This window comes from Channa argus, chromosome 12 (genome assembly GCF_033026475.1).
Source record: "Channa argus isolate prfri chromosome 12, Channa argus male v1.0, whole genome shotgun sequence".
In the NCBI taxonomy this organism is placed as follows: Eukaryota; Metazoa; Chordata; class Actinopteri; order Anabantiformes; family Channidae; genus Channa; species Channa argus.
In genome coordinates, this window is record NC_090208.1 from 19,979,068 (window position 1) to 20,005,732 (window position 26,665).

At 38.0% G+C, this 26,665-nt stretch overlaps 1 protein-coding gene across 14 annotated transcripts in view; it reads right to left on the reverse strand.

Moving 5' to 3' along the window:
* Window positions 1-26,097, reverse strand: part of dysf (dysferlin, limb girdle muscular dystrophy 2B (autosomal recessive)) — an 86,090-nt gene extending 59,993 nt beyond the window's left edge. For 7 of the 14 annotated variants that reach the window (XR_010915691.1, XM_067523279.1, XM_067523283.1 and 4 more), the window contains exons 1-18: window positions 25,780-26,097; window positions 11,406-11,461; window positions 10,927-11,018; window positions 8,313-8,418; window positions 7,517-7,640; window positions 7,100-7,356; window positions 6,484-6,612; window positions 6,292-6,354; window positions 6,041-6,091; window positions 5,674-5,704; window positions 5,320-5,435; window positions 4,293-4,419; window positions 4,096-4,199; window positions 3,947-4,015; window positions 3,806-3,849; window positions 3,495-3,577; window positions 1,890-1,922; window positions 1,487-1,602 (exon numbers count right to left, since the gene is read on the reverse strand). Coding sequence is in view for 13 of the 14 variants with exons in the window: in XM_067523279.1 (XP_067379380.1) it covers window positions 1,487-1,602; window positions 1,890-1,922; window positions 3,495-3,577; window positions 3,806-3,849; window positions 3,947-4,015; window positions 4,096-4,199; window positions 4,293-4,419; window positions 5,320-5,435; window positions 5,674-5,704; window positions 6,041-6,091; window positions 6,292-6,354; window positions 6,484-6,612; window positions 7,100-7,356; window positions 7,517-7,640; window positions 8,313-8,418; window positions 10,927-11,018; window positions 11,406-11,461; window positions 25,780-25,867 (1,689 nt within the window). In the remaining variant the exon portion in view is untranslated. Of the gene's footprint in view, window positions 1-1,486; window positions 1,603-1,889; window positions 1,923-3,494; window positions 3,578-3,805; window positions 3,850-3,946; window positions 4,016-4,095; window positions 4,200-4,292; window positions 4,420-5,319; window positions 5,436-5,673; window positions 5,705-6,040; window positions 6,092-6,291; window positions 6,355-6,483; window positions 6,613-7,099; window positions 7,357-7,516; window positions 7,641-8,312; window positions 8,419-10,926; window positions 11,019-11,405; window positions 11,462-18,746; window positions 19,238-25,779 lie in introns of those variants that run through there. The other 7 variants (XM_067523284.1, XM_067523290.1, XM_067523282.1 and 4 more) reach the window with 4 other exon arrangements.
* Between the last annotated feature and the right edge of the window lie 568 nt (window positions 26,098-26,665).

Sequence of the window (26,665 nt, forward strand, 5' to 3'; positions counted from 1 at the left end):
CTTTTTGCAGACGAAGACTCAAAGCAAAATTTAACTAATATATAAGCTCAGTTATTATCAATTAATCACCTTTCAGTACACAAAGCAGCTAAAATCTATTTAAACCTTACACGCTGTGCTGTTTTTGTTTCACATTAAGCTGTTAGATAACCTTCACTCTTATATTTATTAAGTTATTGTTACAATTCTGAGATGTAATTTTAATAGTGACAGTTTGACGAAAGAAGCTGGACTGGATTGACATTTAGAAACTGAACATCAGAATCAGTACTATTTAAAATACATTGTTTTTGTAGTGGAGGTTTTGCACTCATACACTTTGGGTAAATGCTAGAGCATGTCATTTTGTAATTCAACTTACAGTTGTACAGAATGTGAAGTGTTACTTATATTTGTATAGTATTTAGGCAAAAACTTACTTTTGACTTTGTGTACTCCTACCACCTCTGCAAAACAGAGGTTACACTGGTGTGGGAAAATGTTGTTAATTTGTGCCTAATCAACAATTTCCATATGGGAAAATCCTCTTGTGGTTCAATTGTGTTGGGCTATGGTCTGTTTGAGTTTTGTCTGCTTCTTCATGTTTTCACTTTGCTGACAACATGAATTCATTCTCCAATTACGTTTTGTGGTATAATCTTCCAATGGACAAACTAATAAGGAGGGCTGGTTCTGTTCTGGGGGAGAAGCTTGACCCTCTGCATGTTGCGACTGAGAGGAGAATGTTGTCCAAACTCCTGTCAACCCTGGACAATCCCTCCCACTCACTCCACTGTGTGTTGGCAGCACAGAGAAGCAATTTCAGCTAGAGACTGATGACAGTCAAGTGCTCAACAGAACGCCATAGTGGCCAATAAACTGTTCAACTCTTGTAAAAAGGAGGGAAACTAAATGGTCAAAATGGACAAATAGTATTGATTTAATTTCATTTATATTTTTATTGTATTCATGTTTACTCCTCTGGCTGGGTTTGTACTTTTACTTGTTTATTGTCTTGGTTGTGTGGAACATTTTTCCTTTCCATTCTACTATTTATGTGACGAGCAGCTGTAACAAGTCACAATTTCCTATGGAATCAAAAAAGTTGTTTGAATCTTGAATCATTTCGCTATATTTCGACCTCAAAGTTGTTAAAAAAAACGGACTATTCTTCTTTGTCTTTAAACACATGATAACGTTTGCAAATTCAACCTTTCACTTTAACTGGTACATAAAGTTCCCTCTCTAGTGCCAAAATTCAAAATTCCTAATTTTCAACTGAATTTACGGTAAGTATAAAAGTATATGTCGGAATATTGTATTCTATTTCTGCTTGTAGAGTCCTCTAAATCTTACACACTTAAAGCTGAAATAAAAATGCCACCATAAATCATGTATTTTATGCAGACTTTTCTGTAATTTTCTTTGGTCCTAAAAATGATCAAATAGTTACTTAGCAAAGGGTCCAATTAGGTGGAAAGTTTATAACAAAATATAACTCAATTACTTTTCCAAAATTTAGAGCTTCATGGGGGTCATTAAAAGCGGTGAACTCTCTGGGGCTGCCGTACAAGTTGACAAAACATGGACCAAATGTTGGCAGGAAACCAAGGCTGTCATCAACTGCAATGACAAAAAATGGAAGATTAATATTATTGTCAGACATGCAGGATGTTGGAGAAATTATGAAAATGAAGAAAAGTTCGATAAAATAGAATGAAATGATTAAAGTGACCAAATAGGATCAGACATTTCTAAATTTCAGCAGATTTCCTTCATGATTGAAACAGATACAGGTTGAAAGTGATAGAGAATGTAAAACAACCTCAAAGATTAGGGAAAACAGCTGAATTGAAATTTGAGCAGTTTCACACAAATTAAAAGTGGTTTAGAGAGGATGGTGAACATACTGCCAGTGTGGACGGTCCGTGGAGTCAAGTCATCTGAATGCATAGAGAGGAAGGATGGTTCAGAATCAGACAGAAAGGAAACAGATGTTCTAAAACGCCACTCAAACTCAAACAGAAGCACTCAATGACACACACGAAGCTTAACCCTAAACAATCAACTCAAAATTATTTCCCTACAGAATTATCTCACGTGTTTACTCATCCAACTGTTGATCCCTGTTATTTGAATTTAATTTTCAAAGGTGCAACATGCAACAGCTTTAGCACTCAGCCACTGACAGAGCAAAGCTCTGAGGAAATGCAAGTTCCTCTTTCCTGGTATTTAACATTTCATTATAATCAGTTTTACATTTATAAATTTGACTTCTGACTTCTTTAACCTGGTTCAGTAAGTCATGGCAAACCTACAGTATCATAAGACACCAGAGCATTTATTTTATTACATTGTCAACAATGAGAAATAGTTTATTTAAAAAAAAAAAAACATCTTGACCTGCTCTTTTTTTAAGTTAAAGTGAAACTCAGTCTCTCTGGTGTTATGAACCACATAGAGTGTGGTTGCATTTAGCTGATAAATAATGAAGATTCCCTGTGGTATATGTGGTATGATTTCCATGCAATGAAATAGAAAGAAATTACACTCGTGACACTGACCAAAACTCTTGCATGCTGCCTTTCTCTGTGACGAGACAACACGGGGCATTCCAGAGACCAAAAGTAAAAAAATGCCATTCTTGATGTTCACTAGCAAAACATACATGCTGTTACTTCACAAAGCAAAGATCCAACTGGTTGTTCAAGACTGACTGTTAACTGATGCCCAAATCAGTCTTTTCAATCAAAAATCCTTTCAATCTACTACATAAATCTGCTACATGGATCTGAGCATTTAAAACGAGCTAATCGAATGAAGTGCTGCTTAAATCTAAACAGGACAAAAATCAGCCCACAATTTTACAGACTAAACCAATTACATACAATGCACACAATCCTAATCTAGAGACAGAGTCAAGTCATGTCAATCCTTCCGACTGCTAGTTTTACAGTATGTCTGTGCATAAATCCAGCTTATACAGCCACAAACAAGACCAGCTCAGTTTCAATAAAAGTGGATGTAGGTATAGCCTGAAAATTAGTAGAGGAATACACCAGTTAGTTTTACTGTAGCTCCACATGCTTGTTTGGATGGAGCACCATTCTCTCGTCTGTGTGCTTCACAACACTTAGTTTCATAGTACAGTCTCACTGTTCAGCTCTGCAGACATCCTAGATGTCCTAAATGTGCACAATGATGGAGGATCTACAGTTCAGCTCTGTGGCACTTGTTCAAATGTTTTGAGCTGATTCTCACTGTGCAATGTGGTCACAATCAGTACAACAAGTTAACAAGTCGGTCTCGTGTTGGGAAGTCTTGACGTGCAGTGATGTGTTATTTTGTGGGATGTTTTCAGGCAAACTAAACAAACTGGAGGTGTAAGTGCAACCAAACCAAACCAGACAGGTTAGGTATAATCCACTCCAGTGCAACCAAATCCTGCCTTTTCCAGCCTAAACCATAGTGGCTGGCTCCAGTCCAGACCAGACAAGTTTGGACTAATTACTTACCATCTATTTCTCCACCAGGAGCAGAGATCTTGGACATACACAGGTGGGTAGTGCCAATGATATCATTATGGCTGGCTCTGTCCCTGCAGTGACAAAAATCAAAAAGGACAAAAAGAAAACTGTAACGCATGCTTTTAGGTCACATGGTCACACACAAATCAAATGTTAATACTGTAAACCAGAGGTTTTCAAAAGTTAAAATGTCCTGTTCTAATGTAAGATTTTGCGCTTTAGTTTCATGCAACGTTCTGGAGAGTCTGATAAACAAAATGTTATCAAACTTATATCTGTAGAGTTTAGCTAAGATTCACCAGTCAACAACTCTGATCCTCATCTTCTCACACATGGAGGGAAACTGGGAAAGATAATGAAATAATATGTTATAATAGTTATGAATAAAGTACTTAGCAGAGCAGTGAAATTGCATTACAATCTGTGTTTGTGTATCTCACCCTAATAGGCAAGGTCAAACTCTGGTTCCAGTGTGGATTGGCGTTCTTCTCCAGAGTCTTGGTGTGGATCTGAAAAGAAACATTTTTTAATAACATATTGCTAATTTAAAATGACTTGGATGGAAATGTTATAATTTTATCACAAGCACCGCTTTGCCAGCAAAGTGGATTTCCACCAAAGGATCCACCAGGTTTTTTCTGTTGTTTTCAAACCCAAGAAACTGCTTCATCCCGTCTATGAAGGCATCATCCACTGCAGACAAACGTTAGTTACAATTCTTCAAATACCTTTCTTTTATTTTAAAGCAATCATATAAATCTTAACAGATTAGCACCGGAGACTCACTCTGTGGCAAGTCTTCAGCTCTGAAGATCTTCAAGGTGAATGTGGCTCCTCTCAAAGATAGGCCAGCTGGTCTCAACAGGTTTCCTTCTATATCTTCTTTATCTTCCACACACTCACGCCTATCAGCCTGAAGCCACATATAAATCCACATAAGTCATATATTTATACACAATAAACAGCTATAATGTGTTTAGTGCCAATAGAATTTATAACTTATTTATAGCAAGACACATCAAACATGGATCCTATAGAGTGATGTATCTCAAGGAGACCTTATTAACATTAATTGGCTCACTTGTAATGTTTAGTGGTTTATTTAAATTATTATTTTACTTGTGCAGAAGAGAAGATAAGTTGTAGATTTTTACATAAAGTGCTTTATGATGTTAGACCTACATGTAATTTGTATTCTCACCAGTAGATGTTTGAGTATTTGTTATTGATGATTTGGTTATCCTGTCATTTTAGTTTGAATGCTAATATGAGAATGGTTGCAGGCAAATATTACCATGTTCCATTAACACCAAAAAATACATCATTTGAATATGCTAATCTGTAATATGTGGTGTTTATTGCTGTATATTTAACATGCATATGTGTAACATCACCAAGGCAACATGCTAATAGACTGAAATGACAATTACACCTGCTTAAGGTGTGTTCAGTCAATCAGAAGCTGGAAGATACCACATCACTGTGTGTTCACCCACTTCCCCTTCATCTTCCTTGGTATCTTCCAGCTTCATATTGACTAAACCCTCCTGATGCAAGCAACCAGCAGTCAGTAGGGCATAGTTGTTGGAAAATAATTACTAATGATAATAATAATAATAATAATAATAATAACACTCGAGTTCCCAATTTCTGTACCCCTGTGTTAGCATAGCATTAGTTTCACATTAAGTTACAACTGACTTTTTTTGTTAATCTTTTGCCACTTGATAACTTTGAACATCTCAACACTGTTTATCTAAATGCAGAACCAAAAACAATGTGTTCCTTCAATTATTCCCTCAAACCTACTCACCGGTGGCTCATCTCCAGCCGCCAAGACAAACAGGCTGACCTTCAGATAACCTTTCACGCCAGCAGAGAGGTCATCAGGGTCACACAGCAGAAGCCATTTCCTCAAGAAGCAATGTCCTAAAGAGCAGAGAGTGAACTCAGACGTGTATCTTTAAATCAAAGGATCAAAGATTTTCAGACTAACAAATAACATACTAGAACCTAGAAGGTCCAACTAAAATCTAGACAAATAAAAATCTCAGAACACTGGACTTTGAGCACCAAACTTTATAATTTCACTTTGGCCTGCTAACTGGAGATGTTTTTTCCACACAAGAACACATGCAACACTACGAATCATCAAATCTAAACTCACTGTGCTCATTGTAGACAGTGCCCACATCCAACTGTGAAAACAAAGAACAAAAACTTTTAAATATGTTTACTTTTACAAGCACTTGTTCAGTATCATAAAGGAAGTAAAGAGTGGGCAACTCTGGTCCTCAAGAGCCATAGACCCACTTGTCTTCCAACTACCTATGCACAGCGCTTATTTCCCACCTTCAGACTGAGCCCACCGGAGACAGGTAATAATAAGCAGTGGGTGGTTGGAAAACAGGGGCTGAGGACCGGAGTTGGTCACCTCTCATCTAGTACACTATGTGTACCATTAATAACTATATAAAGTAACAATCGAAACAATCTTTTGCACTGAAGATTAAGCTATGGGGGTGGAAATTTACCTTGAATTCACCTATAACAGCATCTGTTCTGAGTGAACGGGAGTCACAAACCTGTCAGTTGAGAAAAAGAGAGAAAAAGATGTCACATTTTATCCAAAGCTCGAGTGAACATGGAAAAACCTTTAATTGAAAGACTCCATTGAGAATTTTAGATAATACAGTGTATACAACTATGCGTTTTATTTCTATTCATATTTCAGGAATATAAGTCACTCAGAGAGAATGAAAAGGAGACAAAACGATGGACTCACAGTTATGAAGATAGGTTTATCAAACAAATCTGATGGCATGTCAAAGAAGTTCAGGAAGAAAGTCTGTCAAAGGAAAATTAAAATTTTTGATTAGATTATACTGTATGTCATACTGTATATACTGTTATCAGATTCCATATTTTTAATTCATCATAAATCAAATAAGAGTAAAACTGACTCATAAACATCTACCTCATCAAACACTGGGTTGTTGCCTTTTCTGATGCGAGTCCTCTTGGTCTGCCCAGCGACAGTTACCTTGACAACAGGTTTGACGTTGATGCCCGGTAATTGTCGAGCCTCAATGATTCGAACACGAACCTGGGCAGGTACAAAAGCAATGGGCAAATTACAATTTGCCAAGTTTGCCATATCATAACCAGTAGATCTCTTTTTTTCGACGTAAAATAAGGCTGGGGATGAAGGTACATTTTTCAAAATCCTGTTTTTATCTTCCTAACATAACAGTTTCAGATATTGTAGGTTTCATTATAGAAAGTAACTTTAACTCTGTGTTTTTTATCCATGTTTATTTTTTTTTTGTTTATTTTTTATTCAAATTTTGTATGATTTGTTTACTGTGTTACCTATTTGTTTTGTTTTATTTTTTTGTCAAAACCACGTATGGAAACAAGCATTCACAATTTTAATTCCTAACTACCAGTTTACAGTTCATGGCCTAAATACACAATAAAAAACTTTTTTTTTCTTTATGTATCTGAGCATGTTGAAAAAAGTTTCTAAAAAAAAAAATTCTAATAAAGTAACTGTCACTTTTAACATTCCTCGACATATGAACAGTAACTACCTGTATGTCCTGTGGTTTGTTGGGCAGTGGTTTGGGTTGACTGCTGGCCCCTCTTCTTCTCTTCCTCAGCCCTCCCTGGGTGTTGTAAGACGGTGGTGAGCGTTTGGGCATCTGGGCAGTAGGGGACTCCCTACCTGGGGGCCCCTGAGGACCAACAACCACCATGGAGTGTCCATCATCTGCCCCCTGGTCCTCTGTGGGCTCCAGCATGATCATACTCTCTGTATCCTCCTCACCCAACGTGTCCAGAGAAATCACTGTATAGACAGGCAAAATAAGAGAAGTCCCACCAGCAACTGAACAACTCAAACACCACGATCACAATTTAAATATAGTATTTATGTCAGTGTTTTACAGATTGACCTTAGTGAGACTGATACATGGTGGAAGAGACAAATGGAGCTCAGATTATATTACCTGTGACAGTGTCCAGTTCCACGCTGGGGTTGTTATGGTGTAGGGCCTCAGGCTGGGGTGGAGGCTGGAAGACTGGTGCCAAACCCGGAGGAGGGATGTAGGACACCTGGAGGGTCAGTGTTGCCTAGAAACAGATAAAAACCCACAACAAGGTCAAACATGCTTCGTGCAGAGGACGATGCGCAAACATTCAGTTCTCTTTTTAGGTTCTTTAAACTTTTAGGGATTAATATTAATACCTTCTATCTAGCTACTAAAGGAATTTCAATAAAAGTTTAACTATTCTCGGCAAATAATATAAGGCAAAGTCTGTGTAACACCTTATAGTGTACACATACATGTAATTTATGATCATACTTTCAACAAAGGCAGTAAACTGAGTGTAGAATTGATTAGATGGAAATCTAATGCATGCGTGCCTGATACAAATGCTCCATTACTTTAAAGTGATAGTTTAAACACAGGGGCAGCTTAGAGTGCACTGTATCATCAGTTTAATACTTTGATCTGAGCAAGATTTTCTTTGCTCAAGTTACTGAAACAAAAAAAAAAAAAATGCAGTGGAAATGAATACTGAAGTAAAACTTGGCAGTCCAAGTGCAACTAGCTTCATGTTTCAACACATTCAACATGAAAAAAAAAGAGACAGCTAGGTTTATAATCTGTTCTGATATGAAAAATGTTTTCTCTATTTTAAGATCAAGACAGGAAACCAGGAATAATTCGTAATGTAATTAGTTCATGAAACAGTGAGACTGTAGACTGATGTGGCTTTGCTCTTTGTATATGTGCTTACTCCTGTGTTGTTTCTCTTAGTGTCCAGCAAGGAAACGGTGAAGGTGGCTGCCAGGTTGGGAGAGTTCAGCACGTCTCTGAGGCCCAGCCGGCATTCTCCCAGAAACCTAAACAAGACAAAAATCAGTGGCCACAAGTATTAGGATGGGTTTAAAACACACCTAATTGCCAGTACAGTATATCCACTATTTAATTCTAACATGGCTTTGCAGTCCAACAGTGCTGTGAGTGGGATCTTGTACTATAACTCAACTACAGTAATAGTTAAAACTTTTAAGCTTGTGAAAAACTAATTGTGGCCCCATGTCAGAATTCATACATCTACAAGTTGTTAGCAGGTTCCCTAATGAGTCTTTTCCCCTCTAAACACCTCAGAGTTTATTTAAATAACTGTCTAGTTCGCAAAAAGCAAATACTGAGCACTGTAAGAAAAAAATGAAACATGAAAAACATCTTGCTGGTCACAAAAGATGACAAAAGGATCTAACTGTTCACATTCAACAACTTATAATTATACGAATGATCAGGAATGTTAAGAGAAGAAACTGACACATTGAGGCTGTGGTAGAACTATTTATGGTTATGCTGCAACCTTTTGTCACTAAAATACATCCAATTATTAAACAATTGTTGTCAATAAAATGTCTTTGAATGTTAAAATGTGTTTTGGAGTCTTTTACTTTATACTTTTGTAAATATGCGATACCACTGTGCTGGGGGGCCAATCCTCACTCTGCTGCTCAGAGTGAGCTCAGAGTCATCATATCCGCATGGGGTTATTTTTCACCCATGGCCAAACGTAATGCCATGGGCTCAGTCTGCAATAAAGTGGTGCCACATAGCAGCAATCTCTCTTTCACTGTTATAAAAACAAGTGAAATTATCATTATGCATTTTGTTGATGATGATGATGTTACTGCAAATGTTGAGGATGATGATGATGATGATGCTAGTGTTGGTGATAATTATGTTGTGTTATGATGTTTTAATGGTTTAATGCAGTTTCTTGAGCACTATGTTGATGTTTCAAGAAATATAATTAATTTTGTAGTAATTTGTACTTGTCCATTTTTTTATTTTTTTATTTTTTTTGTCCTTTCGGTTTATCCCGTGAGTTCAGGGTCGCCACAGCGGATCATTGTCCGCATATTGATTTGGCGCAGTTTTTACGCCGGACGCCGGACGCCGGACGCAACCCTCCCAGATTTCTACCGGGCTTGGACCGGCACTGCACAGCTGGGGAGGGGAATGGGCTGTTAGGGGTTCAGTGTCTTGCCCAGGGACACTTCAACATATAGCCGGGGCTGGGGATCGAACCACTCACCCTGTGGTCCGTGGACAACTGCCTTTACCATATTTTTATTATGATTTTTAAAATCTTATTTTAAATCTTATCTCATCTTATTTTAATTAAATGTACTTAATAAACTAGTTTCATTTTATCATCATCATTTTATAAGCAATTCTAGTTTTATTATTTATTATTATTTTTTATTATTTATGTTGGTATCGCCCATCCCTAAGCAGAGGGTGTGATTCCAGTTGATTGCGCAGTTTGAAAGCATCCCCAGTAAAACTGCGGCTGTGATAAAAATCTTTCTGTCCACAGCAACAATGATCAAGGAAAAATATTGTTCTGCCAGTGGGGTGGGTCGGCCAGAGTGTAACCGGGGGGGGCAACGACCACCGTGCAGCCTTGAAGATGTGCCAGTGACTACATTATAAAAACACATAGAAATAAGCAAAGATAATAAATTGACCAGAAGTCTTGAAAAAGCAGTGAATTTTTGGTTACAACACGCTTATATAAAGCAATCACTCTCTGGTCTGAATGCACCAGATGAATGAATCAATCAACATATCAGTTGGTAAATGGGTGGAAATATAAGTAAACAAATATGCAACAACCACAATTACAGGATGACCCGATTCTTTCAAGCCCACCCTTTCCTCCCTTAAGGTCCTCCAACATGTTTGACATCTTCATGGCATATTTTTTTTGGAATGATGCAAATATAAACCAAAATTCAAGAAATAAATAACACTGGACCACGGCACACCCCTGTCTATGGCGTGAGGTCCATCCATCACCTCTCACTCTGAGAATGCCACACTTCTTATCTCACTTCCTGTTCCCTGAGTTATGGGAAGAATTTTCCCCCAATCCCTCCTCCTTCTTTGGCTGTCTGGGTCTATGTTCCCATGGATACAGGTCTGCTATTCTAGGATAGGATAAATGACCCTGTGGTTGTTAAACAATAAGATGTTCATGAGGAATAACATGTTTATGTTTGAACCTGTTTTTAAAAAATAATTGTAATTAATGTAGGTCACTTTGAGATTAGATTAGCTAGCTAAAAATAGAGTTGGCTCCAAAACTCAACTGTAGTCACTATAATTCATACAAATCCTAAAAAACTAAAAGTTGAGGCTTCAGACTTGGACAAAAGGTAAGGAAAAATAAGGAATGGTATGAATAACATAATTATTAATATATATACTAAAGACAGCACATTAAAAGAAGACAATAAGACCAGTAAAAATTGCTTTTTTGGAGGTAATTCATGTATTTCTATTGCTATACTTCTACTATAGACTACATTCACACACACTACCTGTTTCTCCCCATTTTCTCATGGTCTTTGACGACACAGTGTAGCTCTGCTCCAGAGTCCAGAGGAACCCCTTTTAGATCCCATTCAAAACCCTGTGGCGGAAACAGGAACCAAGTGTTTTTAATGACACATTAAGCATTTGCACAGTGCCTGACGTTCATGTAAACAGGCAACAGCAACTGAAAGGGTCTTTTCATTTTGTAAGCCAGTTGTAATTTTTCTATTTACTGTAAATGGTTATGACACATTAGCATCCAAAAATTCTGAAATCTAAATTTCTAAAAGGGGTTGAAGCGGGTTTTGTGAGTTTAGCTTTATATCTTTTTGCACTTTACGTTCATCACATCTCTGAAAATCCTTCTAAATTTAGTATAAGATGCCACTGCTTTATGAGAAAAAGAAAATAAAGCTCCAATGTTCCTTGGAAAAAAAACAGCTAATATTTTTTTAATGAATTTGATGTTATTGAAATTACATACCTCATTCCAAACAGGGTTTGGGTTATTCTTGATGATCTTTGTCTTCTTCTTGGATCCTGAAGCGAAATGAGAAAATAGTACAAAATAGAAATGATAATGTTATGAGTCAAAAAGGTAAGTTGCTTTAAAATTGGTATGTGTACTGTCTTTACTCTAATAAATCATTTGATAGCTAATTAGCCAGCAAGTTAGTTTCTGTGACAGTGGCAAGTTCTCAGGCAAAACCTGTTCATGTTCATGTCAACATTTTAGGTTAATACATGGAACAGGGTGTTTTATTTTATATTTAATAATACATAATACCATATCATGTTTTGACCTAAATATAAGTCAATAATGAAACTTAGCATTTTGTCTTAGCATTTCCCACTTGTAGCCTGTATTAACACTACCAAATAACAAAACTAAAAAAAATATTTAGCATGATTAATTATCAATTAGCAGCAGAAAAGGGGCTGAAAATGAGAGATATAAAAATGCCCACACATCCCTCAGTCTGGATGACTGTAAGGTTAATCAATCAATAAGGACCAATCAGAACAGAGTAAGAGAGTAAGCAAAGCCACTATAGGAAGTACAAAAAAAAAGGGAAAGTTTTTTTAAAAATTTTAACTAATAGACAACAAATTAAGATCTATGTTAGCCTGAAGTATTCTTTATTATAACCTTGTTAGGAGTTAACATGGTGTTAACTGTATCTGTGTTGAACCCCGTGGTTTAGTTGTCACTGGATCACCAGTTTCCTGACCAAGAGGATGGTTGGTTCAGTGTTCCCGTACGGGTTATTGATTAACCAGCAATCTTTTTTTTCCAATAACATAAACACTGTTCTGATGATAAGATGTCAAGGAATATCTGCAAACCATGGGGAAAAAAAACTTTGTTCTCACAACTTAGAAAATGTTAAAATCAAGGTTATTAAAAGAACCTTTTAGAATTCTCAAAATAATAAGCATTTTTCCTTATCCTTACCATTGCCTGGATCAGGTGTGTAGAGTCAATCAGAAACTGGAATGCACCATCTTAGATGAGGGTTGAGTAGGGGAAGATAAAACAAAATGGTATCTTCCAACTTCTTATTGACTGAACACACCTGATACAGGTCAGCAGTAGATAGGGCACTAGTTGTCTAGGGATGGTTGGAAAACAAGCAATGCAAGAATCTTTTAAGACCAGGCCAAGAACCAATGACTTAGACAACCTCATTGACTGCATTCAATGTACATGAACTTAATTAGAAGAGACATTTGTTGTAAATCATTGTGTACATGCAGCAGCAGAGTAATCTGATTGCTCTACAATATTCTAGAAGCATCGCTCAGAGGTTTTAACAGTATACCAACAGAAGAAGCTGATTTATGACTTTTTTCTTCATTCAGTGTAGTTGCAAGAAAAGTGCTGACATTCAGAAGATAGAGAATGATGTTGAAGGGGAGATACAGGAAAGTCATAGGGAAAAGAAAAGGAACTTTAAAGCCTAGTGGTATTACCACAGTAAACAACCTGAAGCTGAACATACTCCAGGATGCAAAAGACTTGAGTCGGGAGATAAACATCAATTCTATCTACTTCCTGCAGCAGCTCAGGAATTTCAACCTACCACATGAGCTGCTAATCCAGGTCTGCGCTGCTGTCATGTGCTCCTCTATTAAAGAGGTTTAGAGCAGCCACCGCACAGACAAGAGCAGACTGCAGCAGACTGTGGGAACTACAGGAAAACCCATGGGCACTCCCCAGCACATTCATTAATGGCTAACCTCATACTTACTGCAAAACTGCTTCTACCCAGGCTGTACCGTACACACTGGAGATCTCATACTCACCTGGGTGACATAAATATTGTCCAAACTGATGTGACTTGCTTTAACTCCACCAGGGATCATGTGCATGGGCAGCTGACTGACCACAGTAGAAGGAATGTGGTGCATGGGGTAAAGCATGTAGGGCAACATTTGCTAAAATATGTAAACCTCATATTTTACAATATAGAAATATGTCATGCAGTGGAGCCGTGTGCCTGGCTGCTGTGTTTTTAGAAAAAAAGTGAAGGTCTATGACACAGATGAACAAGCTAATCCATGCTGCAAGTGACAAAACATGTATTTTTTGCAGCCTCAAACTGTTCCCCATACACACACATGCTGGTTTTGTTTTAGTGTTCTCAAAAACTAAGTGTGGTTGTGTATGCACATGTGTGTGTTCTCTTCCTGTGACTTTCTACAACATGAAGTTCTGAGCTCTGATTTGCTGGCTCTTGGGCAATCTGACAGGAAGGCTTAAGACGGACTGATAAACTGCCAAGATTTGTCATTATCCACTGAAGAGCTCTTATCACACAGCACACACGCAAACACAGAAGAATGAAAATTATCGCTCGGGGAACAACTATCATGGTTTCCACGTAGTTTTAGTTAAAAAAAGGAGTTGGTGCTCACAAGGATTGATACGTTCTTTCCAGATGGAAAGAAAACAGACAATGACTATTGTCTGATTTTAGAAGCTATATATAAATTTCCGTGAAATTACCTCTGGACCTGGAATAGATACTAAGAGTCTATAACTTTGTTTGGCTGTACTTGTACACAGAAGGTCTTTGAGTGTAATTATTAACATGATCCTGTAGTTGGTTTAGTGTGTAATGGCTATTTGCCTCTAAACACAAAGTAGGCTACAGCCGAGGCTGATGGGAGTGTCATTAGTTGGCAGGTGTTTATGAATGATAGACAAAAAACCTAAATCCACAACCTCTGACTGACACTCCACTCATTATAGATGTGTGGATTTTTTCGTCTGAAAACCAGAAATTTTTGGTTACACAATTGAGGCCTTTGAAGTTTACACTGCACGTATTCTCAATGTGCAAACACACACACCCACCCACCCAGAGAAAGGTTGTTTGCTTTCCTGTTTTCCCCAGTCATCACAGATTGTGGGAACACAAATTTAATCATACTCACAATTCACCTACACACACACACACAAATATATTGTAACCTCTCGACCCTCTCAGTGGAAGGGTGGAGGTGTTTTTTAAGACATTGTCCAAGAACGGAGGTACATTTACGTAGGTATTTGTGTTTGTGTGATCATGTAGCTGTTTTGTGTGTTAGCTCCATAAATCTCTCGAGGGCTGAAATCTGAGTTAGGATCTCAGTAAGAGGAAATGGTTGGTTCTTCCTGGTTGGTCCAGCTTGGCACAGACTGTGTCATGAGCCAAAAATAGAACAGTGAAATACATATGGGAAACCTAAGTTTAGAAGAAGCTGTTTGTATGTGTCTGTCAGGAACTAATAGGAGCACTTTGGCTGGTTGTAAGTAATACGTAGACTGAGCCAGTTCCTGAACTATATCTAAATAATTTGCAACCAACTGGAAAATAGGGTGTGTTGTTGCTCTGCTGTGGTAACCATTTCCTTCTTTGGAAACATCTCTACCGATGGGAGCTTTTGTAAGTGGGACTTAAGTTAATGGCTATATAGGAAAAATAAACACATTAAAACTAAATGTAAGTTTGCTCATGTGCTTAGCAATACTGTATATTAAAGACTAACTTTTCTCTATTTTTTCAGTTTTTGCTTGTTGTTTTTCAGTAAATTTTCCATGATTTAGCCTATTGTCATTTTTATTTCCAACCTACATAGAAACCCGATATTGTTGTGCCTGATTCTAAGCAAACTGCTGTTTTTGCACAGTTTAATCCAAAAAACTACAGTGAAATTGGTCACTATTTTGGTACCATTGTAAGTGCTGCTATCTGCCATTTTGTTGCGTGGTGCCAAAAGGTGAGCATATTTCACAGACACCTGCCTCAATACGTGGTGGCCGTATGCGAGTGTAGGAACAAACAACCTATACAGATGTTAAGACTGGAGATCAGGTTGATTGTAGGCACAACCTCCAGTTATTGCTTTCACCAGCTTGGAACCAGCCTCTAATCCCCTTTTGGTCTATATAATATGTGAAAGTCCAATCTGTTTGACCTCAGGTTAGAATTTTAAGAGATTTAAGGAAAAAAAAACATCCATGGCACTTACTGAAAGAGGAAAACTTCCAGGATTTCTGGACTAACACTAGACTGTTGTAATCTCTTTACATCTGAAATCAAAATCGGTCTCCTTTAGGTAATATGCCGTTATAAGAACCCAATGCCTTTTCTCTGGAGTCCTTTAAAGCACCACAAAGTCAGCTTTCTCCAAACACTAGATGTTCTGACGCAAAAGCAACACATTTCTTGGACTAAGTTCTTGTTTTCTTCTTGTCAGCAAACCTTTGTGCATTATCACATGTTTAACAAATCAAAGTCAAGGAAGGTCCCACTGTTAAATTAGGTGAGTGTGTGTATCCAGGGTATAAGTAGCACATGGGAAGTAGAGTTGCCAGTTTTTATTTCTTGTTTTGACAAAGAACAACAGTTAAAGGGCCTATAACAACATTTTGGACGGAAATCCTGCTTTCAGCACACAAACACAAGCGCGTGTTGTCTCGTTTGATCACATATAAACAAGCTTCATTACCTCAGCTTGCAGACACACACTCTCATGCATGATGAAGAATACATTTAAAACAGGGGAAACTCCCTAGCAATCATAACATCTTTCTCTGTATGGATCTATTTTTCCACATGAACCATTAATTCAGTTTGAAAATATCATTTGCAAATGTTGTTGCCATGTCACTGTGACAAAAATATTCGAAGCCACTGTCAGGAACCAAAATCACATGGAGCCTTATAATCAAACATATATATGTATATGTGTGTGTGTGTGTGTGTGTGTGTGTGGTTGTGTGTGTATGCAAATGTCTCAGTGATGTTTTCCACCCACAAAAATGTGAGAATTTTCCACTAAAAAGATGATATACAAATGCTCTTAAAGTGCACTGAAATTAATCATGATTGGTTAAAAATGCATCTACTAATTAATGTACAGAAATAATGTATCCAACCCCCACTATTTAATATTTTTAGAAATGTTTATATACTTGGACCTTTTAGAGGGCAACACACACACACTTTTCTCCCCTACAGCTGCCTTTCTCCATCAACAGTTCCTATAAATGGACATGGTTTCTGTTTGTGTAAAGAGGAGCTAACTCTCTTTCTCTGCTCTAAATTCCTGAAGTTGTTGCAGAACACAGAAACACTTGAATCAGAGCCACAACTTTCGAGCAGCATTGTGACAAATGCTGCAAACGTGTGTCTATCCTCTGCTTTGTTGTTTCAAATTAAAAAAAGGTTCCCTTAGATTTTCCTCAATGACATAATAATTGAAGTTAGCTCAGCGAGATCTATGGGTAAAAAGCAGTCTAAGAGGGATCGGGGCCTTACTGATGATTCTAGCACTGTTGTCCGTGAAGATCTATGTGTAATATTTGGGGGGAGGATCTGGTGAATTCTTTCTCTAATAGCTACAATTTTATTCATAAAGAAAGTCATTAGGTCATTGCTGCTTAGAGTTAAGGGAATAGTAGGCTCAACAGAACTATGGCTCTTAGTCAGCCTGGCTACAGTGCTGAACAGAAACCGGGGGAACATAAATAATGTTTTACACAAGGGATAATGTGTTAATTCTAATAATGTTTGTTATGAATCATGTACAAGTTTGACTGTGCTAAAGCACTTTTGACCCTAAAAGTCCAGATGATCTTATTACTGTGATCACGTAATGACGTTAGTGTGCTCGGACCCATAACAATATAAGCGTAATGTGAGCACACGGTATATGGCATAAGGCAAACATACCTAGTGTGAATATAATTTAAAATAATTAAAACTGGATTCTGAGAAGATCTCCCTATAGAAGACCAGGGGCACATAGTTGTACTGTGTTTAAGCTGTTCTAGTTCCCAACAAAATTCTAATTATTATAACTATGAATGTGTGAATATATGCAGTGACACTGCGGTTTTGTGACCACTGGGTACTTGTGTTCAAGGAATAAATATATGATTTAAATTGAGGTTAGGTTAAGCACATTCTTACAAGTATTACAAGCTTAAGTGGGATGGCACCAGGAAACCGTGTTCACACAAAGGCAGGAAGTAAAAAAAAAAAGTTCAACTCATTACTACTTGTGGAAAGTACAACAACAAATTGAAAAAACGAAAAGCAGCTGCTGAGGCCAGGTAGCCAAGTCACTTTCAACTTGTGCCATTTGGCATCCCACCAGGCAAACTAAACAAGATGTGTGTTTGTACATTCAGACAGCTATAGTCTTTGGAACATATTTGAGATTTTAATCTTGGACTCGGTCAGAAAAAAAACACTATACTTGGCACAGTAATATCACCGTCTCCATTAGTATTCAAAAGAGCATAATAAAATCCCATTATAATTGCTAATACACTAAATTCAGCTAGTTTTAGAGGTACTGTACACAGTATCTGCTTTCACTTGCTAACTGCTACATAATGCAACAAAAGTTGGTCTTGGCAGCACCAGTCCTGAGATGTCATTCAGCTGGTGCAATGCTGCTTCCATAAATGAAGCTAAGCAAAAGTTCAGGAAGATGCTCTTCTCTCCTTCACCCCATCTGTCTCTCTCTCTTCACTTCCAGACTCAATCAGCTAACTGAGGGTATTTCACTTCTATTAAGCATAATGCTCTTCAACACCGCCATCATTGTCTGCATTGAGCGGATCCCTGTTTTGCATAAAATAAACCTCAGAGGAATCTAAAAGCCGAACTCTCTCTTTATTGTGCACTTTATTGTGATAATAAGAAAATAAGCCCCTGGCACAGACAGAGAAAGGCCCCCAGATCCTTTCTTTTTGGACATTGATGTCTGTTTTGCTCATTTGTGCACCACATCTTCGTAGTTTCAGTTCATTCACACACTCACACCCACATCAATAACAGCAGCTGCCATGTAAGGTGCTCACCTGACTCACCAGGAGCAACTTGGGGTTCGGTCATGCCAATGACACTTTGACATTAGCGCTGCAGGAGCTAGAAGTTTAACTGCTTCTTTCACATTTGGTGGACAATCACTCTATATGAACATTAATTTGCATGGCTCTGGCCTATGTGTCCCCTGACCTCCTGGGCCAGTGCCCAGTATCCCTGTTTATTAATCCATCCATGCAACTTTATCCAGTATTTTTCATAATAATATTGCATTGGATAACCATGTAAAAAAATGCCTCAGGAAAAATACAACTAAACAACCGATAACTATACAATACATGTTTTTGAGCATATTTCTGCTAATGATATTGAGGGAAAGTGGCACATTGTAGCTTTAATGTAGCATTTTATTTTCTACAGTAATACTTGAGGTACTGGACTGTATTACTTTGTATAATTTTACTACAGATCCAATGAATCTCCCAAAAACTTCTTACCTCTGAATGTGACACTAGCCAGGGGGTCAGAGTGTCTTAGGTTGTTGGCACGCTGAAGAATGCAACGCAACATGGCTGAAAATACTATGCCTGAATCATATGGGGGTTCAGGTTATTCAGTTCACCAAGTAAGATCCAGGGCCCAAGGAATGATTGAATATGTAACAAGAGAAGCTTTAGTAATAAACAAAAAGCAAAAAAGGTGTAAAGTAAAAGTATGAAAAAGAAAAGATTTTCTTTGAAAAGATATCAGCTGCTTGAAAAATGTAAATCCAGAACATTCACAAAATTAAATCAGAGTCTATGCCTGTTCTGATTGACAGAATGAAAATGTACCGGCATCACAAAAACTGAATGATCCATGGATTGTTTTAGGTTTGTCTTAAAGTATCTGTCTCTATCCACACTGCAGCATAAAAAGTCCCTTTCTCAAGTGGAGAAGTGTCCTGACAAAGCCGGCTTCTTTCTTTTTCTGACTCTCAGCACACTCGTAGAGAAAAAAGGCAGCGTGTAAGCATGTCAGGAACTCACATACACCTCACATCCAGAGGAAATCTCAACATTTCCTGTGCCCTTTTCCTCCCTTGTCTCCTTGCTGTTGACCTCTCTATCTGCCAAAGCATTCTCCCTCCCACACAATTTTTTTCTCCATATTAAGTAGTCAAATTCTATATATTTTACAGATTGATTTAAATTTGATGTTTTAATAGAGAAAATGTCTCTTTGCACCTATAAATTGGATCCCAAACTTTAAATGCCAACCTTTTTTTTTTTTCATTTTCATTTGAAATTAAAAATTTTTGGCAACACACCCACACAAACAACAATGTATAATGTGCAAAGTGAGACAGCGCCACCTATTGCATCTACCTTTCTCCAAGGGAGATTCTCAACAATAAAACAAAAATACAGTAAGACTTTGGCTCTGTGTAATTTAACTGAACCAGTGAGATTTTAATCTACAAACATCTGGTCAAAATCCTCTCTTCTGTAATAAATTGAACCCACAGTTTCTTAAATCCCCTCTAATATTAATGTAGCGTACGAATTTCATGGCTTATTTCTCAGTCCATCTTATTCTTCAAACATATACTAAAACTGTATACACTTAAACACTGTAAATAAGTTAAAAAAATACTGTCTCCTTTACTGTCACCATACATCACATGGTGTATGGTGCATGGTGTTTGTCAGGCACTAAACCACTTTCACACACACCAGTCTGGTGTATCTATATCATGAGCTCCTTAACCCAGCCAGCTGCACACAATAACCAGTCGGTTTCCAGTCAGATATCATGAACGACTGCATTGTCCACATACTGTAAAATGCAAGACTTGGTTAATTTGATCCCAGACAAAAAAATGCTAAAGTCCAGACTTTTCTACAATTAGCTGCTATTTCCAGTTGCCGTGAGCAAATGTTTTTGCTGCAGCATCTCACGAATATGTTTTGTTTATATTAAATAAAGCCTTTATTTCAGGGTGAGGTCAACACTTCTGTGTGCAGTATGTATATCTAATTATGTATTGACACAAAAACAGATATGTCTTTTCCTATTCTCCAAACAGATTTTGGTTTTGCTGATTTAGTGATATGATTTATTGCTTAGTACAGATAAAGTCATTCGAGTGGGTGACTTTAACAACTGCCTGAGCATTGTGTTTAATTCATTATTAGATTTAATTGTTTTTTCCCAAAATGTAAATAAACCCACTCACTGTTTTAGTCACACGTTAGACCTTGTCCTTACGTGTGGAATTGAAACAGATAATTTAATACTTCCACACAACATTCTTCTGTCTGACCATTTTCTAATAACATTTGATTTTACAATAACGGACTATACAGCAGTTAGGGAAAAATTCCACTATAGCAGATGCTTAAGTGAAAAAGCTGTTAACAAATTTAAAGACATGATTCTTTCATGATTTGCTTCACCATATGCCAATACAATGGAAAGTAGCCACCTTAATGTTACTCCTGCACAAGTTTATTGTCTTGTTGACAATTCTGCAGCCTCACTACGTACAATACTCGATAGTGTTGCCCCTCTGAAAAAGAAGTCAGTAAACCAGAAGAGGCGATCTCCATGGTGTAGTTCGCAAACACGCAACTTAAAACAAGCAACACGAAAGTTAGAAAGGAAGCGGCTTCCAGAAATTTAGAAGAATCTCATTTAGCCTGGAAAAATAGTTTAAAAATGTACAAAAAAACCCTCGGTGATGCTAGAACAGCATATTATTCATCATTAATAGAAGAAAACAAGAACAACCCCCAGTTTCCGTTCAGCACTTTAGCCAGGCTGACTAAGAGCCATAGTTTTTTTGAGCTTAGATTTCCTCTGAGTTTAACTCTGAGCAGCAATGACTTCATGACTTTCTTTATGAATAAAATCGTAGCTATTAGAGAATGAATTCACCAGATCCTTCCCCCAAATATTACAGATAGATCTTTACGTACAACAGTGCTAGAATCATCACCAAGGCCCCAATCCCTCTTAGACAGCTTTTTACCCATAAATCTCTCTGAGCTAACTTCAATTATTATCTCATCTAAACCAACAACCTGTCTGCTAGACCCTATTCCAACGTTCATATTAGATATCATCATCTATCTTTAGAAACAGGCTATGTACCACAGGCCTATAAGGTAGCTGTAATCAAACCATTACTTAAAAAACCCTGTCTTTACCCAGGTGTTTTAGCCAATTACAGACCAATATCTAATCTCCCCTTTATTTCTAAAATAACGTAAAAAGTAGTTGCAAAACAACTATGTGATCACCTTTACAGGAATAATTTGTGTGAAGATTTTCAATCAGGATTTAAAGTTCATCATAGTACAGAAACAGCACTGGTAAAAGTCACCAATGATCTTCTCTTGGCATTAGATCATGGGCTCATCTTTATACTTGTTCAGTTAGATCTTAGTGCTGCATTTGATACCATTGATCACAACATTGTATTACAGAGACTAGAACATGAAATTGGGATTAAAGGAACTGCACTAGGTTGGTTTAAATCTTATGTATCTGATAGATTTCAATTTGTTCATGTTAATGATGAATCCTCCATGCACACAAAGGTTAGCTATGGAGTTCCACAACATTATTAGAAAACACTCCATAAATTTCCATTGGTATGCTGATGATACCCAGCTATATTTATCTATGGAACAAGATGAAAATAATCAGTTAATCAAGCTTCAAGCATGCCTACAAGACTTAACACACAATTTTTACTTCTAAAGTCAAACAAAAGTGAGGTCATAGTATTTGGCCCCAACAATCTCAGAAATATGATGTCCAACCATATTGTTACTCTAGATGGCATAAGTCTGGCCTCCAGTAATACTGCAAGGAACCTTGGAGTTATTTTTGACCAGGATTTGTCATTTACCTCACATATAAAAATAATCTCTAGAACAGCCTTCTTCCACCTACGGAACATTGCCAAAATTAGGAGCATCCTGTCTCAAAGTGATGCCGAAAAACTGGTCAATGCATAAGTTACTTCTAAGTTGGACTACTGTAATTCCCTACTTTCAGGATGCCCAGGTAACTCCCTAAAGAGCCTGCAATTAATCCAAAATGCTGAAGCTAGAGTGCTGACTGGAACTAGTAAAAGAGATCAAATTTCACCTTCACTAGCTTCTCTCCATTGGCTTCCCATAAATTCTAGAATAAAATATTAAACCCTGCTTCTTACAAATAAAGCTCTGAACAGTCAAGCTCCATCATATATAAATGACCTCATAGTTTCATATCATCCCAGTACACAACTTCGATCTCAGAATGCAGGCCTACTCGTGGTTTCCAGACTAGAATAGGAGGCAGAGCCTTTAGCTATCAAGCTCCTCTCCTGTGGAACCAGCTCCCAGTTCTGATTCAGGAAGCAGAGAACCTATCTACTATTAAGTCTAGGCTTAAAATCTTCCTCTCTAATAAAGCATATAGTTAGTTATAGTTATGCTGCTGTAGGCTTAGACTGCTGGGGGACTCCCCTCCTCTTGTTCCTCTCTCCTCTTCTCTCACCCCACAATTGTCACTACTGTATGACATTAACTCTGTGTGTTTTCTCCCGTAGTTGTCTTTGTCCTGCTCTGGTGTCCCCGGCTTTGAAGCTGTGTGTCTTCCAGCGTGCAACTACTGGTCCTACCAACCTGCCCGATTGCTTTTGTTGCTCTTTTTCTTTTCTCTCTTCACTTTCCACTCACTACACCTGGTTCTGCTGGAGGTTTCTTCCGTTAAAGGGAGTTTTTCTACTGTTGCCTAGGGGTTTGCTCAAGGGGGAATTGTTGGGTTCTCTCTATATACTTTATAGTATTCACTTTATTCTGTAAAATGCCTTGAGATGAATTTGTTGTGAAATGGTGCTATATAAATAAAGTTGAATTGAATTGAATTTAAATTTATGTGCGACTTCTGTTATTAGCTGACTCCTTTCAAGCAGCTCACAAAAAATATTGCAGAGACTTAAAGAGAAGTTACTGAATCTTATGAATAGTTACATATTTGAAATGGAGAACAGGGATTTTAGAGTCCCTCAATTTAAATGGAACAGGCTAAAAATTAGGTAATAAAACAATCCATCATAATAAAGCGGATCCGTCAGGATTGGTATGTTAACAATATATAAGCATTCTGGTGTCTCAGAAAAGCTCATTGTTTTTGTTTTAATAGTGGGAAATTTACTGATTTGGTTTATTCATGGCACAGAAGAAGCAAGAAGGTGTTTTCTTTGAGATACATCTGCTAAAGCCATAGTATATTAGCTCAGCACCAGATTAGCAACAAGCTGAGGAACTTTATAATTAATTATATTTGAGACACCTTTATTCAAAGAGAAAAGTAAGCAGCACACAACAGGGGCAACTTGGTGTTTAGTGTCTGTCCAAGGAGGCTTTGACATTTGGCCAAGAGCAACCAGGAGTCAAACCACTGACCCTGTGGTTCATGGATGACTGCTCTACAGAATGAGCTACAGTCGCCCCAGGCTACATAATGGAACAAAAGAACACACTGGAGCGTGTATCTGCAGGACTTCCCTCATGAGTTTAAATATTCAGCCTGATTTCATCACATGATCAAAAACAAAAGGATTTTATTATTGCTCCTTGTCTATATGGTTGTCTAGATAAACTTTTGGCTACAAGACATTTTCAGCTTCCTAAGTTGCTTGTTGTAATATCTAGACAATTTCTTTCCATTTTTATGTGTGCAATTTTTAAAATATATCTATGAAGCAGGTTTCTGGGTCAGCAGTGGCTCATGGGGCAGCAGAGGCTCAGTTGGTACAGTCCCGCCTACTGACCACAGGGTCAGAGGTTTGCACCCCACTCTTCCTGGCCACATGTTGAAGTGTCCCTGGGCAAGACACTGAACCCCCAACAGCACATCCCCATCCCCTACCGTGCAGTGCCAGTCCCAAGCTCGGTAGAAATTGGGGAGGGTTGCGTGGGAGTGGGAAGGGCATCCGGCGTAAAAACTGTGCCAAAAAAACATGCGGACAAATGATCCGCTTTGGCAAACCTGAATTCACAGGATAAGCCAAAAGGAAAAACAAAAACAAATTAAAACTTTTGAAGCAGGCTTCTTACAGGCTTCTAAATAGAACTGCAGGTTAAAAAGGATACAGTGGGACTGGGAAAAAGGAATGGTCCAAGGGGCCTGATGGCAGCCAAAGCATGATGAGGCAATTTCAGGATTGATATTGACAATGTCAGATCAAAGACAGCAAACAAACTTTAGTCTAAATCATTTTAATAATCTAATGATCTGATGTTTGGACTTAAAGCAACAAGGTCAATCTACATCTACCAGCCTTTCTTCCTTACCACCCTTTTAATACACTGAGCTCTGAAATGATGCAGCAGCTTTTAAGAGCAGACACAGCAGAGACACCGTTCAGCTTTCAGGAGAAGGCGGGGAGGGGTTAAAACAGATTAAAATATCAGATGTCAGCCAGTGAGGGGAAGCTTAAACACTCTGCAGCAAAGATTCAGCTGTTCAGTCATGTTTTTGACCTGCAGGTCACAATTACAGTGTGTGTGTGTGCGTGTGTGTGTGTGTGTGTGTGTGTGTGCGTGTGTGAGATACAGGGCAGACACTGCTATGTATCATACTGGAAAATTGTGCTATATAGAGCAAGGGTCACGAGTTGGTCCTGACATATTTACTGATATCTCCCCTGTTGGATTGTACCTCAAACAGAACTCTACCGTAGTCTGTTGGGCTCTACTACGCCGTAGTTTTTCATTGTCTACTGCAGTCTGATGCAGTCTGCTGCATTTTGCTGGATCATACTGGATCATAATTATCCAGTATACAATTAATTTCTTTAGTGGATATTAATCTAACAAAGTCTAATGTAGTCTGTAGGCTCATTTGTGGCGTGCTGTAGTCTGTGGTACTTCATAGTATTCTACTGAAATCTATTGTTGTAGTAATTTGATGGTAATATTCTGTAGTCTGCTGTGCTCTATGCTATTTTGTTGTGGTCTTAATAAAACACAGTGAAAGGAAAGCCGCAGAGCAGAGAGGGACATAAAGAAATTCCAAAGATTGATTAATGTGTGTTCTTCTGTGTGTGTGTGTGTGTGTGTGTGTGTGTGTGTGCGTGTGCGAAGATGTGTACGTGTGTGTGTTAGGAAGACATAGAGAAAAAAGGAAAATGGAGACTAAAGAGTAACTAAAAACATATCTATGCTTTACTAGACAGGTACCTGTTTTTTTCACCTATAGGGTTTTTCACTGTTTTAACATGAGACTAGCTTTTAGGGGGTAAGAATCGATTACTGTATATGACTATTTGAACATGTTTGAACAAGTACCCTTGCCCCACCCCAATCAGAACTATAAAAGCCGACTGGCAGAGGCTGTTCATTAATCATGCCTGAGCTGTTATAGAGCGAAAGAGGTCTCTGGATCAACATTGTGGCATTTTGAACAAATGCACAATTTGCTCTTTGTACATGGATTTTATCCTTTAATCTTTTTTCTAACTTTTCCCCCCACACACATCAATCTTACCTTCATAGGTTACAGTGCAGTAGGCATCGCTGATGTCATCATCTGGTGTTTGCAGACGCTCTGCACACAGAATAAACACACGCAGCATGGCTCACACATGCACACACACACACTCACAGCGGAGCACTATAAAATACTCCTAACAAACACTCTGTAGTCCATATATGGGCATCAGTGTATCCAAAAAATGTTCCATAATGCAGAGAGAGAGAAAAATAGACACCAGGCACGGAGAGCTAATAGAGACTGAGAGAGGGACTCAGAGACCTGCAGTTCTCAGCTGTCTCACTTGCCCTCCTATCATCCCTCCCTCTCACAGACACTCAGACCAAGTGTGGTGCATTAGCTGACTCATGTATATACCCACACAAACACACACACAAACACACACACACAGACAATCTCTTCAATCACAACTGACTTAAAGAGCCAACAACACACACACAGAGTGGCCTTTATTTTCAGTTCACACATGCCTCCAGACAATCAACAATCCATACTCTGTCAAGTAAACCAACACACACACACACACACACACACAGTGACAAAGGGTCAAAGTGTGTTGGGGAAAAATGTTGTTGATGCAGATTTGTACAGTGAGAAAGTAGAATATAAGGTGAATAGGGTGAAAAGGTGAAAAGAATATAAGGTGTGCAAAATATAATATATTGCACAATAAAAGAGGAATTAAGGGGAAATTTAAATTTGAAAATTATGAGTTTAGAAAAACAACACATTTTTTTAAGGTTTCAATCAGCAAGTAGCAAGATTTACAGGTCAACTGATGGTCCAAACCATGTCCAAATATGTATGCACCTACAATTTGCAGAGTTTTGGGGTTGTTGTTGTGGCTTAACATGGCTGCGTTTCCAGCCTAATTTTTTTT